Genomic DNA, 14,524 nt, shown 5'->3' on the forward strand with positions numbered 1-14,524 from the left:
TGGTTTTCCAGAGCTTTCAAGGCACTTGCAGGTGAAGATAGGTACAGAGTTTGTGGGTAACTTTTCTCCCAAGCACTGGTGATCCTTTGGCTCCATGCTTTAGCTCAATGAATCAAGTCCTGGAGTATTTTGTGTTTGCAGCATCATTTGTAGTGAGAAGCGTCTGTGTCTCTTTCCATCATTGTGTTGAAATACTGGGCGGTGCTGGCCAGTGGAGAAAGATAAAAGGGTGCATGTTGCCATCATTTTTAAAATGGTGGTGCTGATTGCTCTGGCCACTGCTGGTGGATATAACATTTTGGTAAAATTAATGCAAATTGTTACCAGCGTAGCCCAGCAGCATTTGGTGTTCCTTTTTCCAGGTAGTGCTGGGTCCAATCTGCCTTTGTTTCCAACTTATCACCTTGTTTTTCTGTAGGCAAGGAAGGAGGCACTTGCACTGCCTTCTGCCACATGGGAGGTTCTGTGTAACAGAGAGCAGTCCAAGAAAGAGTCTGCTCCTGGATTTTCTTTTTGTTTTTTTTTTAGCTGGTGCAGAAACATTTTCCTACCGCCTGGTTTCAGCCCTTCAGAGCACAGAGGTAGTTTAAATGCTGTGTGTGTGCAGCCACACACAGTGTATCATCAGTCATTTTGCATGCTGGGGGTGGAAGTTTGCCCTTCACTAATATTTCACGATCTCACTTCCTCCAGAGCACCATTTATCAACTGAAATTGGCATCAGATTTGCTTCTAAAATGAGAGGAACAGCAAAACATTGTGTGTTGAATTGGATGAAAGTTCATGGAAGCACCTGCTGAATGTTCACATGCTTAAATCTCATTGACTTCAGGTTAAGTCCAAGAGGTTTTCAAGTGAGGTTTTGAGTAATTTTTACTACATTCGAGCTGTTGTTTCCAGGAAAAGTGTAAAAAACTTTGTATGCCAAGATGGGCTTCTTTACAAGTATCTAATAATCTGGACTCAAGTTTTAGCTGCCAGGGTTTATAAAAGAAAATCTCAGAAATGGGGCAGTACTTTGAATGGAAATGTGTGTGTCAGAGTCACAGAGAAGCTGATCAGGTGCGACTGCTTGCACTCATTAGTCCAAGCTCCCACATGAAGCAAGGCTTGCAGTTTGCTGAGAGTCTTGTCTAGTTGAGTTTTGAAAACCTCCCAGGATGGAAATTGAACATCCTTTCCAGGTCCCTCTTCCAATTTCACACAGTGCTCAGGGGATGATTTTCTCTTCAGCTGGAATTTCTCTGCTGCAGCCTGGGAGCGCTGCCTCTCATCCTGTCATTGTGCTCTTCAGGGAAGGCTCTGCCTGTCTATGCTGCCTTTTCCATCATCCAAAGAGTTCAATAAGACAAATCTCCTTGGTTGTTTGCTTGTTTGCTTTACCCTCAGTGCTTCCCTTGTTTCTGTACTCTGTGAGTGATTGACAGCAGAACCTTGTCTGTGTATTTGGGCTCTTTCAAAGAAAGATCTTGGTTTTATTTAGTATTCTTGAAAAGAGAACTCTAGAAATGTATGAACAAAAAAAAGAAATTAGGTGGTGTGAACAGAGAAGTCCCTGTCCCGAATTCATGTCTGCCAAATACTGATGTTATTTGTGAGCTTAGTAGTGCAAGAGGCTTTTATCCTTTGTACAGCTGGCCTCATCCTGCTGTGAATGGAACGTAAAAGGGAGCAAAAGGCATCTGTTAAAACCTTCAGGTCTTCTTTGGTGGCAAGTAAGGTGGCAATCATGCACCACCTCAGGGCCTTGCCTGAAAGCTTGAGGTTACACCAGGAACTCCATAATAAAAAAGTCAGATTTATTTTCTTGACAATACCCAAGACAGATGTCTCAGTGACAGTTGTACAGCTGTTTTATTTCCTTTTTTAAAAAAATGTAACTTTTTCTTAAAAAGCATTACCATGTATTTCAGCAAGATTTCTCATTTAATAAGATGCAAAAGTTCAGGCAATATCCTGTTTATATGGCTTCTATTTGATAATAAAAATGGCGTTGACAGTGAGAGATTGCACCGAATAATTCATTACTAGTGAGTTCTGTTCTATGCTGCAGCCAGGATGTGTCCTGTAAGTTCACAGCTATTTTAACTTTTTCTTCTCCTCATCTAGACAGCTGTATGTCTGTGAGATTTATTTCTTGATCTATGTGGACATGAAATCCTTCTTGGGATTATTGCCATAGAAACAAGCCATAACACAGAGCGTGTTAGAAGTAACAAATGGGATTTGGCAGTCCTTCCCATTTACTACACAGACTCTGAGCTATGTAGTACAAAAAGCAGCAATTACTTGCTCTCAGAGCTTTATTAACAGGCACATCTGCACATTCATTAGAACTAGATGCTTCAACTTCCATCCTGGCTGGGATGGCATTTACAGATTCTGGTCTTTAAACTAAAATCCAACACGTAGTTTATTTTCCAGTCAAGGTAGGAATTGGTCAGGTTTGACGTTTTGGTTCCCTTTTGTTGGTTGCAAATCCCAGAGGCAGCCCGTGTGAGCCTCCCAGGAGATAAGTGATCAAACTGCTGGCTCCAGGGAACGGTCCCTCCTTTGAAGGATGAAGTCACCCAAGTTTTGCTCGTAAAGCCTGATCTCCCACGGAGCTGGCACTCAGCTCCCAGCCTCTCCCAGGGCTTCACACCCTGCCTGGCTCACAGGAATGATTCCCTTCTCCTCGGTGGCCCAGGGTGGCTCTGAGCTGGGGGAGTAGATGGGTTGTACCGGGCAGGGGAGGGTTTTTTTTGCAGGAGTGTGCACAAGCTGTACCTGGAGCTGAAGCTGAGCTGATTGTCGGGGTCACAGTACAGCTGCTGATATACATGAAGGAGAAAGGCAGGCTTGAAATTCTAAGCCAAATCCATAGGTCAGCTTTTGAAATTGTGTGGGATAGTGAAGAGGCAGAAGAGCAGAGGGAACAGAATACCAAAAAGGGCAGAGGAATGTGTTAAACCCCAAGGTGTGTCTGCTGGCTGTGTATGCCTGAGCCCTGGCAACGCTGTCACCATGGCCCTGGGCCTTCTGCCGTGGGAGGTCAGTGCTGGCTCAGCAGGGCACAGGGTGCACATCTTGCTTGGCTCTGGTGCTCTTCTCTTATCTCTTTCCTATACTCTCTTTTATGAGGTAAAATCAAACAGTCAGGTCACAGAGGGGTCCCTTGCTCTGGATGATGCGTTTGCAGACCTGCAAGGGAGCACACACTGCTCCTTTCCCATCCATGTCCTATAATGCTGCCTCTGGCTGAGAGAGGAGCAGCTTCCAGGGGGGATTTCAGAGGCAGCTGGAGATGCTTTAAAGCTCTCAGGGCAAAATCTCTCATTACTCTGCAGCAATTCAAAAACAAAACAACTTTGCTCAACAGGAGGAATATTAAATGCTGATTGCAAACCACAAAATCAAGCTGAAACCCTAGAATGCAACCTGAAAAACCCAGATAACTGAAATAGGGATTTGAATCTGGGCTATGCTCAGAGTCTGCCTGGCCTCCTTTTTGGAACTGCTGAGTACTAAGCAGCTCTAGTGAAGGTGATGAGTGCTCAGGATTTCTTTGAAACATTTATTTAGTACCTAAGTATAGATCTAGGACTGACTAACTTCAGGCTCCAAATATAGTTCAGGTGTCTGCCTTCTCACTCTTCCTCATTTCTCTTTTCCTTGCTATTTAATCTCTTCATCAGCTCCCACATTCTCTGCTTCCTCCAACTCCCTTAACTTTTCCATCCTCCCCCAGCTGACTTCTGCTCCTGCTTCTACCTCCTCAACCACTCTGACACTTCTGTCATCCCATGGGAGCCACAGGACATTCTCCAAGGTCCTTCCCAAGCAAGCTCTAGGTGGCACCCCTTTTCTCTCCCTCACACCCTAGACTCTCCCTGCCTCATTCTCAGGAGGGCAGAGGTTCAAACAAACTTCTTCATCCTGCTTCATCCTGTTGCTTCGTCCTGCTGAGGTTCAAGTCCCAAGTATCTCTCCTCTCCTGTGTGGGCCTGACCAGAGATGGCAGCGAAAAGGGAATCATCACAGACACTCTTGACTGGGGGAGAGCCCAAAGTAGCTGCCATCACTTTCTGGCCCAAAAGCATAAATCAAAATGTCCCATTTTGTGTGTTCTGCCCATTGCAGGCGTGATCTGCCAGTGCCAGCAATGAAAGAGACGAGAAGGTTATCAAGAAGGGATCACGCTAATTTTGTGAACAGGAAGTTCTCCTTAGTGGCTGTGTTGTTCAAATCAGCCAGAAGACAGATGTGGCTGTGGATCTGATGGATGTTGTCCTTGTCTGTGTTGCAGGAAGGCATGCCCCAAACGCTGACTTCTACCAGTATGTTTACCCCATGTGGCTTCAGCCCTCATCTACATACTTCGAAAGAAGGCGAACAAGGAGGGCTGATCTTCCAGGATGGAAACCTTACCTCAGCATCTCTGGATGCTCTAATCCAGCATCTGATACCTACCACTGATTACTACCCTGAAGTAAGCAATTCACAGTATAATAAATGGTTTAATTTTGATGAATTGGGGCAGTGCTTTATGCAAAAGTGCAAATGTGTTAAATTTTGTATTAAGAGGGCTCATTTAAAAGCTGCATACAATTAAAGCTTGGTAAATTGATGCATTGCTTTAAATGCTGTTTCACTGCTCTATAAGTGTTGCCATGAAAAAGCAGATCCCAAAGATGATACTGCCTTTAAATAAGAGAACAGGGTAGAGGGGGAGCTGTCGCAGTGATGAATTAGTGATGTAACAGTTGGAACATTTCAAAAATAGCAGCGTTTCCCAGAGAGGTTTAGAGGAAAACTGAAGCAAAAAACTCCCAAGTCTGAACCAGCATTGAATTAGCTGAATTTCAGTGGCTGCTGAAGTCATCCAGGTTTGCCTGTATGTACGGAGCATTCCCTTGGTGACAACAGAGATGCTTCTTCTTGTGGGTTTATAATTTACCTGGCGTTGTATTCACAACTTAGCAGTCACTAGACAGCATAGTCCCGATCCTAAACCTTGCTCCATCAGTGGAAATTAAGTGTTTCCTCACCAAGAGTGTGAGTATCTAAACTGGCAGCAGGTTTATGGTCCTGCAAGCTATTGACTTCACCCAATTTTGCACATCCTCAGTGGAATTCAGACAGAGTTTGACTGGAAGACTTTTAAGTGCTAATATATCTCCATGGCTTGTATTTCAAAGCACAGAGGAGCATTGACTTCTGGGTACTTGAGGAGACTGGGAAAGCTATCAATGCAGAGCAGGCAGCATGTTTTAAATTACCCAGAGCTCAGTTTCTGATCGGGTAAAAATAAGTAAAAAAGAAGCATCTCAATTTTAAAAAAAAAAAAAAAAAAAAAAAAAAAAAGGGAATGGAAAGGCAATAAAAAATAGGTAATGGGCAGACCCGGCTGTGAGATTTTCATTAGGCAATGTGTGATATGTAATATTATACCTGCTGCTTGGGAGCATGGCTAGGGCTGGGGGAAAGGAGATAATTCAGGTGCAAGGATGCAAGGAGAGGTCAGCATGCAAACAACTGAGACTTCATGCATGTATTTTAAATTCACTGCTGGAATAATTTGAATAATCCAAGGATTTATCCAGCAGACCTGCTTCCCCCTGTTTCACAGATGTGGAACTGCATATAATATGACTTGGCTGATAGAAATTAAATTTGGGGAGTTAATAGAATAAATGAAATATTGCTTAAAACAGGCTGGGTGAGATCTGCAGGGCGATAGCAAGATGTGGCTGACCTGGGGGTATCTGCAACTCCCAACCCAGTACAACACAGAGATTCCTGCCCATTTAACTTCACTGTCTCCAGCAACCTGGTTGTGCTGTCTCCTGTACCTGGGCTTGCTCCTGCACTCTGTATTCACTGCATGTTTGCCCAGGTTTTAGGCAACAAGGACTGGGAGTGGGTTCTGTGGAGGAAGGAGATGCTGCTGCCTCCTGCAGTGTAACCAGTTCCATATTCAGGGTCAGGAATTTTTACATCTTCTAGATAAAAAGGTCTTGCCAAGTAGAAATGAAAGAGCTGTGAAATTCAGGGTTTGTACAGCCAATATTACCCACTGTGTGGCTACTTACAGTGGGTCTACTTGTCTTTCTCCTGCAGAAAGCCTATATCTTTACATTCCTGCTGAGTTCCAGACTCTTCATCGAACCCCATGAGCTTTTGTCCCGAGTTTGTCACAAGTGCATTGAGCAGCAGCGGCTGGATGACCCCGTGCTGGACAAGGTTCGTTTATGTTTACAGCGGAAAAATGTGAGATATTTTCAATGGATAGAGGATTCTGGGGCATTCTGTTGTGTGTCTCTTGCCTCTCTTTAGACTGAATGAAGCTTCCTCATAAAGGATTTGCCACTGAGATCCTGGTATCCGTCATCCTGGTCTGAGAGCAATGCTTCAAGCAGTAGTCACTTCAAATCTCCTAATTTTCCCTTTCCCCCTGTCTCAGTCTTCCCAGGTGACTTTCCCTCTTAACTTCTTTAAGGTTCTGGTGAAGCCTGCAGGATGGGGGGAGGTAGGACGTAACCCTCACACACTGTCAAGTGCAGATGTCCACACACCACTCTCTCCCATTTTTACTTAATGTCTCTGTCCCTTTCCTTTCTTGCTCCTGGTCCAGTAATATTTCCTCTTGGCCTTCCCCGTCCCTTTGAGCACCCTGTAACAGGGGGCAGGTGCTCACCACTCCCCTGCCCTCTCTGCTGCAGAGCAGCACCAGTGGAGCACCGGGAATGAGCAGGAGCAGCAGTGGGGCCCTGGCAGGTGAACAGAATGAGAAAATCCAAGCTGTTCCTGCCTCAGCACTCCTCCCGTTTTGCCCCAGGGACTGTGCAGACCGGTAGTGTATAGCAATACATGTCTGGCAGTGCCACACACAGTGCAGTGGTGCTGGATCCCACTGGATGCTGTTCAGTGCTGGACTCTGCCCAAGCTCTCCTTGCTGCATTGATGAACACTTGGTCAGTACATTATCTGGAGCAGGAGATGCACCTTCAGAGCAGTGGAGGGGGTAGGAATGTGCATTTATTGCAAATTTCCAGAAACTCTAAAATTCTGAAATGGTTTTCAGGATCAGACTTTCCAGCTTTGAAACTGTGAGTCTGGCATCACATACCGGATCACCAAAATCTGACCATGTGCTTGTTTTTGCACAGGCAACAGGTTCCATGAGTAACAGGAGCTCTGCCTTCACTGTGGAGAGCCATTCTCCAGAATGTTCAGCAATTCCAGACTTGGGTTACCCAGTCAGTGTTAATAGAAATATCTGTGGGGGGTGAACCATGCAAAACAAGTTTTCTAAGGAGTGAGGTTCTGTTCTCCAATTCTATGACAGATACAAGTTCAGGAAGATTAAACGTGAGCATTGCAAAGTTTTGCTACTCTTTAAACTTTCAAGAAATGAGAAACACTGTCTTACTATGAAGACCTCTTATCTTCTTGAAGTGCATCTGGGTTTTATAGCAACACAGGGTTGGTGGGACACAGCTGATTTTGTGTTCCCGAGAGTGAGGCTGATTTTGAAACTTTGTACGCAAGCAACCTCCCATCCCATGTACTGTGACTTGCACAAAGTCCTCTTCATCAATTCGTAATGCAGTTTACACAGCTGGAGCAAATGTCTCCCCAGACCTTTGTAGTTTCCAATAAAGCTTTCCCTTTAGCAGCCACCTGCTGGTCTTTGAGCCTGAGCTTAATGCTAGCTGACAGCAGTTATTTTTAGAGATGTGGTTCATTGAAACCTGTTGTTGGTGGACAGCTGAAATATGCATTTTAACCACCTTGGTTGAAAAACAAAGAGCTGGGGAGCTTAAGAGTATAATTTTTCCTGATTACAGGGTATACTTTAGCTGCAGTACGTGGGGATGCAGAAGAAGGCTGTTTGTTTCGGTCTGTGTGTTCTGTAAATAAAAATGCAGTTTGTTGTTTAACACTGTTTCCTTTTCACATAATGGAAGATGAAAGCTTTGGGAGCAGCCACACTGGCTGTCTTTTGAGATAACACTAATGCACCAGTGGTGCTATTTCCCTCCTTGCCCCATCCCAACTATTTTCACTGCCACATCTTCAGATAAATCTCCACCAGATGTGGGCATCAGCTGTGTGCTATTTGAGTGTCCTCGTCCCATCATGACCTTGAGCTCACGTGGGAAGAGAACAACATTACCAGCAGCCCAGGTAAAGTTACAAAAGTGCTGCTGCTTTGTTCATCTTTTCTTCATTGTACATCTGCCACTGGTTACTAAGCGATTTTTTTCATATAGCCAGAAAGCAAAGGAGCAAAAATCCTCTTTGCTGATCAAGAAATTCATTGCAGTTTTTCAGAGAAGGATGAAAATATAGAAGGGTTGTAAGTACTAAAAGGGAAGAACAAATGGTTCAAATCAGCAGAAAGGCCATATGTTTTTAAAAAAGGTACAAAGGTTGCACCAACAAAATGTCCATCCAACCGTAAACAGGCCAATTGCATGTGCAGAATACTTAAATCTGCATGTAAAACAGGCAGTTGTGCGTGCACCTGAGTTCTGGTACATTTCGCATGCCAAAATGTATGATTTGTGCACTACAGTCTTTGTATGCATGTGTGCAGGTTTTGCAGGTGCAACACAAATGCCTTCTTTGAAAACCTGGCCCACGTTCACTGACACACACACAGTGAGAGACTTTAATGAGTAAACGTGTTTCAATCCCTGTCCATCATTCAGTGGTTTGCATTTCAGGCTCGAATCAGAAAATTTGGACCCAAAATCTTACAGTTGCTGACAGAGTGGACAGAGACATTCCCGTATGACTTTCAGGAAGAGCGGATGATTGGCCATCTGAAAGACATGATTCACAGGATAGCCCCATGTGATGAGGTGAGGATGCCTGGCTTGGGATGTTCTGCTGATATGTTAAATTCATTTTCCCGCTTGGTTCCTCCTTTTCTCTTTTCTGCATTCTGTTCCATGCCTCTTCCTGGATGCTCTCAGAGTTTTGTTCTCCAATAATGTAAAAACCTGTAGTATTTTCACTGAAAGCCACGTCTCTCTTTGGGTGCTCCTGGAGCAGTGAGCACTGGAATTTATCTCCTGCACATCAAATTGTAGGGTAACAACATTGCCATTTTATAGAAGGAATAGCACAGACTGAAAGTGCTGGTGACAATTCAAATAGCAGCAGAGCTGTGATCTCCCAAGTTAGAATCATAGAATCACAGACTGCTTTGGGCTGGAAGAGGCCTTAAAGACCATCTCATTCCACATCCCTGCCGTGGGCAGTGCCACCTTCCTCTATCCCAGGTTGCTCCAAGCCCTGTCCAACCTGGCCTTGAACACTTCCAAGGGGGGGGCTTTCGCAGCTTCTCTGGACCCAAGTTCTGATATTTAAAGAAAATACTAATATTAGTAGACATGTAGCTTGTCTGGGAGCATGGAAGTGGCAGAAGACAGTGTGTGGCCTGCTGAGCACAGACTCAGGCTGGATGTCCTGGTGTTCCAATACGTGAGCTCTGTGTGTGGCACAGTGGGTCACAGAGAATGGAGCCTCTGGGAGACCTGCTTGCAGATTCAGTTGGGTGAACCCCATGAATTAATTTGGAGACATTAAAAAGACCACAAAGTTCATGAAAATAATAAGCAAATAGTACACAGAGAGTCTCTAATTACTTTTAGGTTAGCCATGGGTTGTGGAAAAATTCAGTTCCACTGGCTACATGAAGGCCTGGCCTCAAGCCACAGAGAGGTGCATTCCAGTAGAACAACAAGAACATACCCACGAGGATGAGAGAGAGAAGAGGACAGAAGGAATTAGCAGGGCTGCAGCACAACAAAAATGAAATTGGGCTCTCCTACGCACAAGAAATATGTCATAGATGGGAGCAGCTGCTCTTGGACTGGGCTGGCGTGTCTGGCGCTTTCAGGGAGCTGTAGGCTGGCATGCATTGACTGGCTGGGCTGGGCAGCCCATGGGAGAGAAGGGGCAGGGCAGGGAAGCTGTGCTGGAGGGGAAGGCAACAAAAAAAACTCAGAAAGTGCCAAGTGGCTTTAGTTCCATTTAGCAGAGTAGTAGAATTCCCTCAAGGGAAAGAGGCAATGGACTTGCTCCTGGCCAGCCAGGGCAAAAAATGCCTTGGAGCCCTTCAGTATCAGAAATGAGGGAAACTCTTACAAACCCACCAGAATTGTGTCCACTGGAAAGAAGGAACCTAAGAGTGGAGAGCAGGGACTTAGTGTGTGCTTTTTAACAGCAGTAGTTGCCCTGGTGAAGAATCATAAATGCTATAAATCAATTTTCTGCATGCAAAGCAGTGGTTTATTTTCCTAACCTGAGCAAGCACCGCACACCTTTGCTCTGGAGCGTGCGTAGCTGTGTACAAATGCTTGTGGGTGCCCTGGGGGGCGTCCGACTACATTAGTTTCAAATCACTGTTTTTCAGATATTACTAGGCACTGTAATTGCAAGTGATTATGCCTGAGCAAAATCAATAATTAATTTAAGAAACACCTCATATCCTCCAAATGCAAATCTCCTTTTTTTAAGGGACAGCACAGAAGTGTGATGGTGGCCGTTAGTTTTTTGGGAGAAACTTGTTCCCATTGTGAACCACAGAAATTAAAGACTGAAGGATTTGTGATGTCATGCAGTCCATGTAGGTCAGTGCAGGATTTTCCCCTGCAGTGTCTGCTCCTGTCCTTTGTAGAGTCCACTTTCTAAAGGCTGTGATGTGCTTATAGAGGTGTCCATGCTGAGAAGCATTTCTTAGTAAGTGCTGTGATTTGCATTTAGAGTTAGAAATTTTAATTAAAATTTGAGCTCCTAAGCCACCTGCTGAGGCCTGCTGTCTTCAGAGGAACTTTCCTAGTTAAGAAAGAAACATTTTCTTTAAATATTAAACAGTAGTGTGCTTCTTTTGACTGTTAATGTGGCAGTGAAGTGAAATTGGTTGATAAAGTCCAGCATGCAGCCCCTGTACGGTGGGGGGTCACTTTGTGGCAAGATAATTACCAGCATGTTGAAGGTAATGAACAATGTTGTTTTCAGTTAGAGGATATAGTTTAATGAAGGCAGGAAAAGCTTTTAGAAGGGCAAAAGCAGGATTTTTTTTAATTTTTTTTTTTTTTAATTTTTCTCCCTATGTGCACAGAAAAGCTTTCTAGGCAAGGGTGCGCCCAACTGATTTCCAGTGTGTCTCTTTAAGAGCTCTGATTTCTGTGTAATTTGTGTCCTTTAAGTGTCTCTTCTTTTTTCATTCTTTATTAGGTGGTTGGCTTACCTGAGTCTTTGTTTACTGTTGTCTGTATCTATTTTTTGTGCCATATTCCCTGCAAAACCAGGTGAAACTAGATCTCTCCATAAAGGTTTATTGAAAGACTGGCTAATATGCATGTCTTTCAAGCAATTTTATGCGACTTTTTGGCTTTTCATCCAAACTATGAAGAATTTCATACTGCATAGATGTGGCTGGTCCAAGATTTTTTATCCAAACTCCTTTTAGAAAGAGGAGCTGGGTTTCCAGCCAAGTCTTTTAGCCAGATGTTTTATATTCATTAGAAGGCTTGGCTTTCAGTGCTGTCCCCCCACCCCCAAAAACCTGAGTTTCCCGTTTACAAAATAAGTTCACAAAATCCCAAGTATGTCACTATTTGAGTTTTCACTAAAAAAATCACACTGTGTTCACAGAGCTGTGCTGAGATTTGCAAACACACCTGGATGTAAACCACAGAAATATTTAGATGGTGGTCAGTAGTTTGGGTCCAGAACAGTGTCTGTAAATCAAAAGTGTGACCATCTGTTGAGATGAGGATTTACATGAAGAAGGCCTTTCTTGGAGCTAATATACATCAGTAACAGATAAAAACTGAAAGAGTGGGGTTTTATTTTCCTCGGTCAATTTTCACTCCACCTTTGGGATTTGATCCCAAATACATTGTGTGTTGTTATTCTCCAAGACATGTCCCTCTTGCCTTCTGGGTACTTGCTTCATTCAGACTTAACAGCTCTATTTTACAAAAAAAAGCCTGACTACATCCTGCTTACCTGGTACACGTTCTAGCCCAGCTTGAGAGAGCATCTTCCTTAAGTGAAAGGAAAGCAATGTGAGTCCAAGAGAGCAATGTGAAATCTTTTGTTAGAAAAGCTGCATCAAAATTATGAAGTGTTGTGGCAAAAGTTGAAGCACCTGGGACGTTCTAAATGTCTCCAGACTTTCCTACTCTGTAATGAAGACAGAGTGGATGTGAGAAGTTATTCTTTATTGTGAAATAGGAGGAGGTCCTATCTCCAGTGTGCAGACTGGATTCCGTGCAGGTGAGAAGAGCACTGACTCTGGTTTCTGGTTCCTTAACACTTAAAACATGAATGTTGTCAATGCCTAACACTGAAAACTATCCACAGCCTACAAAGGACTAGCCAAAGTCTAGCCAAGGACATTTCCAATTCACCTTGTCCTTAGAACCCATCCACCGGTTCTGTTCTCTCATTTTTGTGATGTCTGCATCACTCAGTCATGAAGAGTTAAAGTAATTTTTTCTGCCCATCCTCCATGGCCAGAGACTCCACTCATTTTCTGTAAAGAGTTGCTCCAGCTCTGAGAACCACCTGGAGAAGTTGGTAATGATGATCCTGCTGAGCACATGGCTGGGCTTGGAATACAATATGAGCTTCCTTCAGTAGAAATTAACATTTGGATAGTAAATACTCAAAGCTACACAATGCTCCAGCCACTCCAGCTGGGTGGCAAGCAGCTTCGAGCTTCTTTATTCAGGTCAAAAGGATGGAGAAAATAGCATTAGGAACATTTCTTATTCCTAAGAAGAGTTGACAAGGCAGCATTAACAGGTCGAGTTCTCAGCCAAAATGTAGCTGACACGAAGGATAGGTACCAAAAGCTGCCGTGCTCTAGGAAGCTGCAGTAACTCATGCTGTAGCATTGCCTCTCCTTTGAACCTGATGTTGGCAGGAATCTGGAGTATCAGTGCCAGCCCAACCCACCAGTCCTGCCTGCCTCTTCTCTTGACTGCAGTCTGTGTCCAGAGCACAGAACTGTAATTAAGCCAACTCGTTATTCTGAAATAGGCTTGTTGGAAATAAAATGGTAACCTGTTGCTGGCTTAGGAGTATTTTGCAGAAAGGAAAATTCAGCATAAAAAACCACTCCTATGTCAAGTTTTTTGAGTGGCTTATGTTTCTCTCTCTGTCTCTCCAGGCTTACTGGAAAAAGATGAATCAGCTTTTGCAAGCCCTGAATCAAAAGCTTGCAACCCTCAGCCATGGGCAAGAAGGGATTGTCAAGATCAGTACTGCTGTCTCTGATAAGCTGGTTGCCTTTAAAACTAAACCTCCATCAATTCAGAGAGAAATCCTGAGTGTCTGCAGTGACCCTTACACCCTGGCTCAGCAGCTGACACATGTGGAGCTGGTAAGTGGGAATGGTTCCCAGCTTTTGCAGCCAGAGATGTTATTTTAAGCCATCAGCTGCTAAGTATTCCAGACATAACCAAAAAATGTCTGCACTGCTGCAGCACATCCCATGCTGTATCAGCACTGCAGCAGGAGGCAGGGTTTGACAGGTTAAGAGATGCTTGGGAAACAAATTATATATCAGAGTGTCCCTGTGCAGCTTGGAGCAGGTCACTGTACTTCAGCTTGCTTATTTGTGAAATGAGAATCCTATCCCAGCAAAGTCAAGTCCCAGGAATATCACTTCTATAAGGTGCTCAAAGCCCCACAAGCTCTGCAGGTGCCATTGAAATGCCTGATCATTAACCCTTTTCTAAATTTGGAAGAAATTTTAACAGTTCAAATCCATTTCTCCAGATACACAAAGCATGTGAGTTGTCTGATGTGGCTTTCATTCTTCCCTTTGGGATTTTGTGCATGGACATATAAGAGCGTGCGGATACCACCCCCACAAATTCCTGCTGTTCCCCCTGTGCTGGGCTGCAGTCTGCTCCCAAACAGGCTCTTGTGTGAAGAATTGCAGTGCTGAAACCTTGGATGTGCTGTTGTGCTGCACACCCTTCTCCCAGGGTCAGGTTCTCCCCATGGACCTCCTGGATGTGCACAGAAGAACGTAAAACATTGCTGCCATCTGCAGATCTCTTGTTGCTCTGGTGCCCTGCTGCCTGTCCTCCTGTGGACTCTGCTCATCCTTCAGGGAAGGATGGAAAAACAAAACATGAAATGCACTGTGGATAGGAGTGAGTATTAGGAAATCAGCCTTTGGATTTCTGAAGATAATTTATATTCTATTTGTCAAGAAGTGGAATGATTAGTTTTCAGAACATGCAGCTTCGGCATTCTTTGCTTTATATAACTTAAGCCAGAGAGTAGAAGTCCTTTTGCATGGAGTTTTTTCTTGCTTTTGTTTTTTTGTCTCTTCCACATTACAGCTGTCTTCCAAGGGAAAATTCCCTGTAACTGAGGTATCACTGCCATTTTAAAACAGATCTAGCTAGAGATTTTAATTCCACTGTACTGTAATCAAGTCTTTCTACCTTCTCTTTCATTGCTATGTCCAATACATCAAGTGCTCTGCACTGAAACTGTC

At 44.0% G+C, this 14,524-nt stretch overlaps 1 protein-coding gene across 7 annotated transcripts in view; it reads left to right on the forward strand.

Annotated features, from left to right (window-relative positions):
- RASGEF1C (RasGEF domain family member 1C) overlaps window positions 1-14,524 on the forward strand; it is a 71,601-nt gene that overhangs the window by 36,911 nt on the left and 20,166 nt on the right. For 6 of the 7 annotated variants that reach the window (XM_058422499.1, XM_058422501.1, XM_040078434.2 and 3 more), the window contains 4 exons: window positions 4,289-4,471; window positions 6,103-6,225; window positions 8,715-8,852; window positions 13,181-13,393. In XM_058422499.1, the coding sequence (XP_058278482.1) occupies window positions 4,295-4,471; window positions 6,103-6,225; window positions 8,715-8,852; window positions 13,181-13,393 (651 nt within the window). In that variant the 5' untranslated portion in view covers window positions 4,289-4,294. Of the gene's footprint in view, window positions 1-4,288; window positions 4,472-6,102; window positions 6,226-8,069; window positions 8,173-8,714; window positions 8,853-13,180; window positions 13,394-14,524 lie in introns of those variants that run through there. The other variant, XM_040078435.1, reaches the window with a different exon arrangement.

Source organism: Hirundo rustica, chromosome 14 (assembly GCF_015227805.2).
Source record: "Hirundo rustica isolate bHirRus1 chromosome 14, bHirRus1.pri.v3, whole genome shotgun sequence".
NCBI classification, from domain to species: domain Eukaryota; kingdom Metazoa; phylum Chordata; class Aves; order Passeriformes; family Hirundinidae; genus Hirundo; species Hirundo rustica.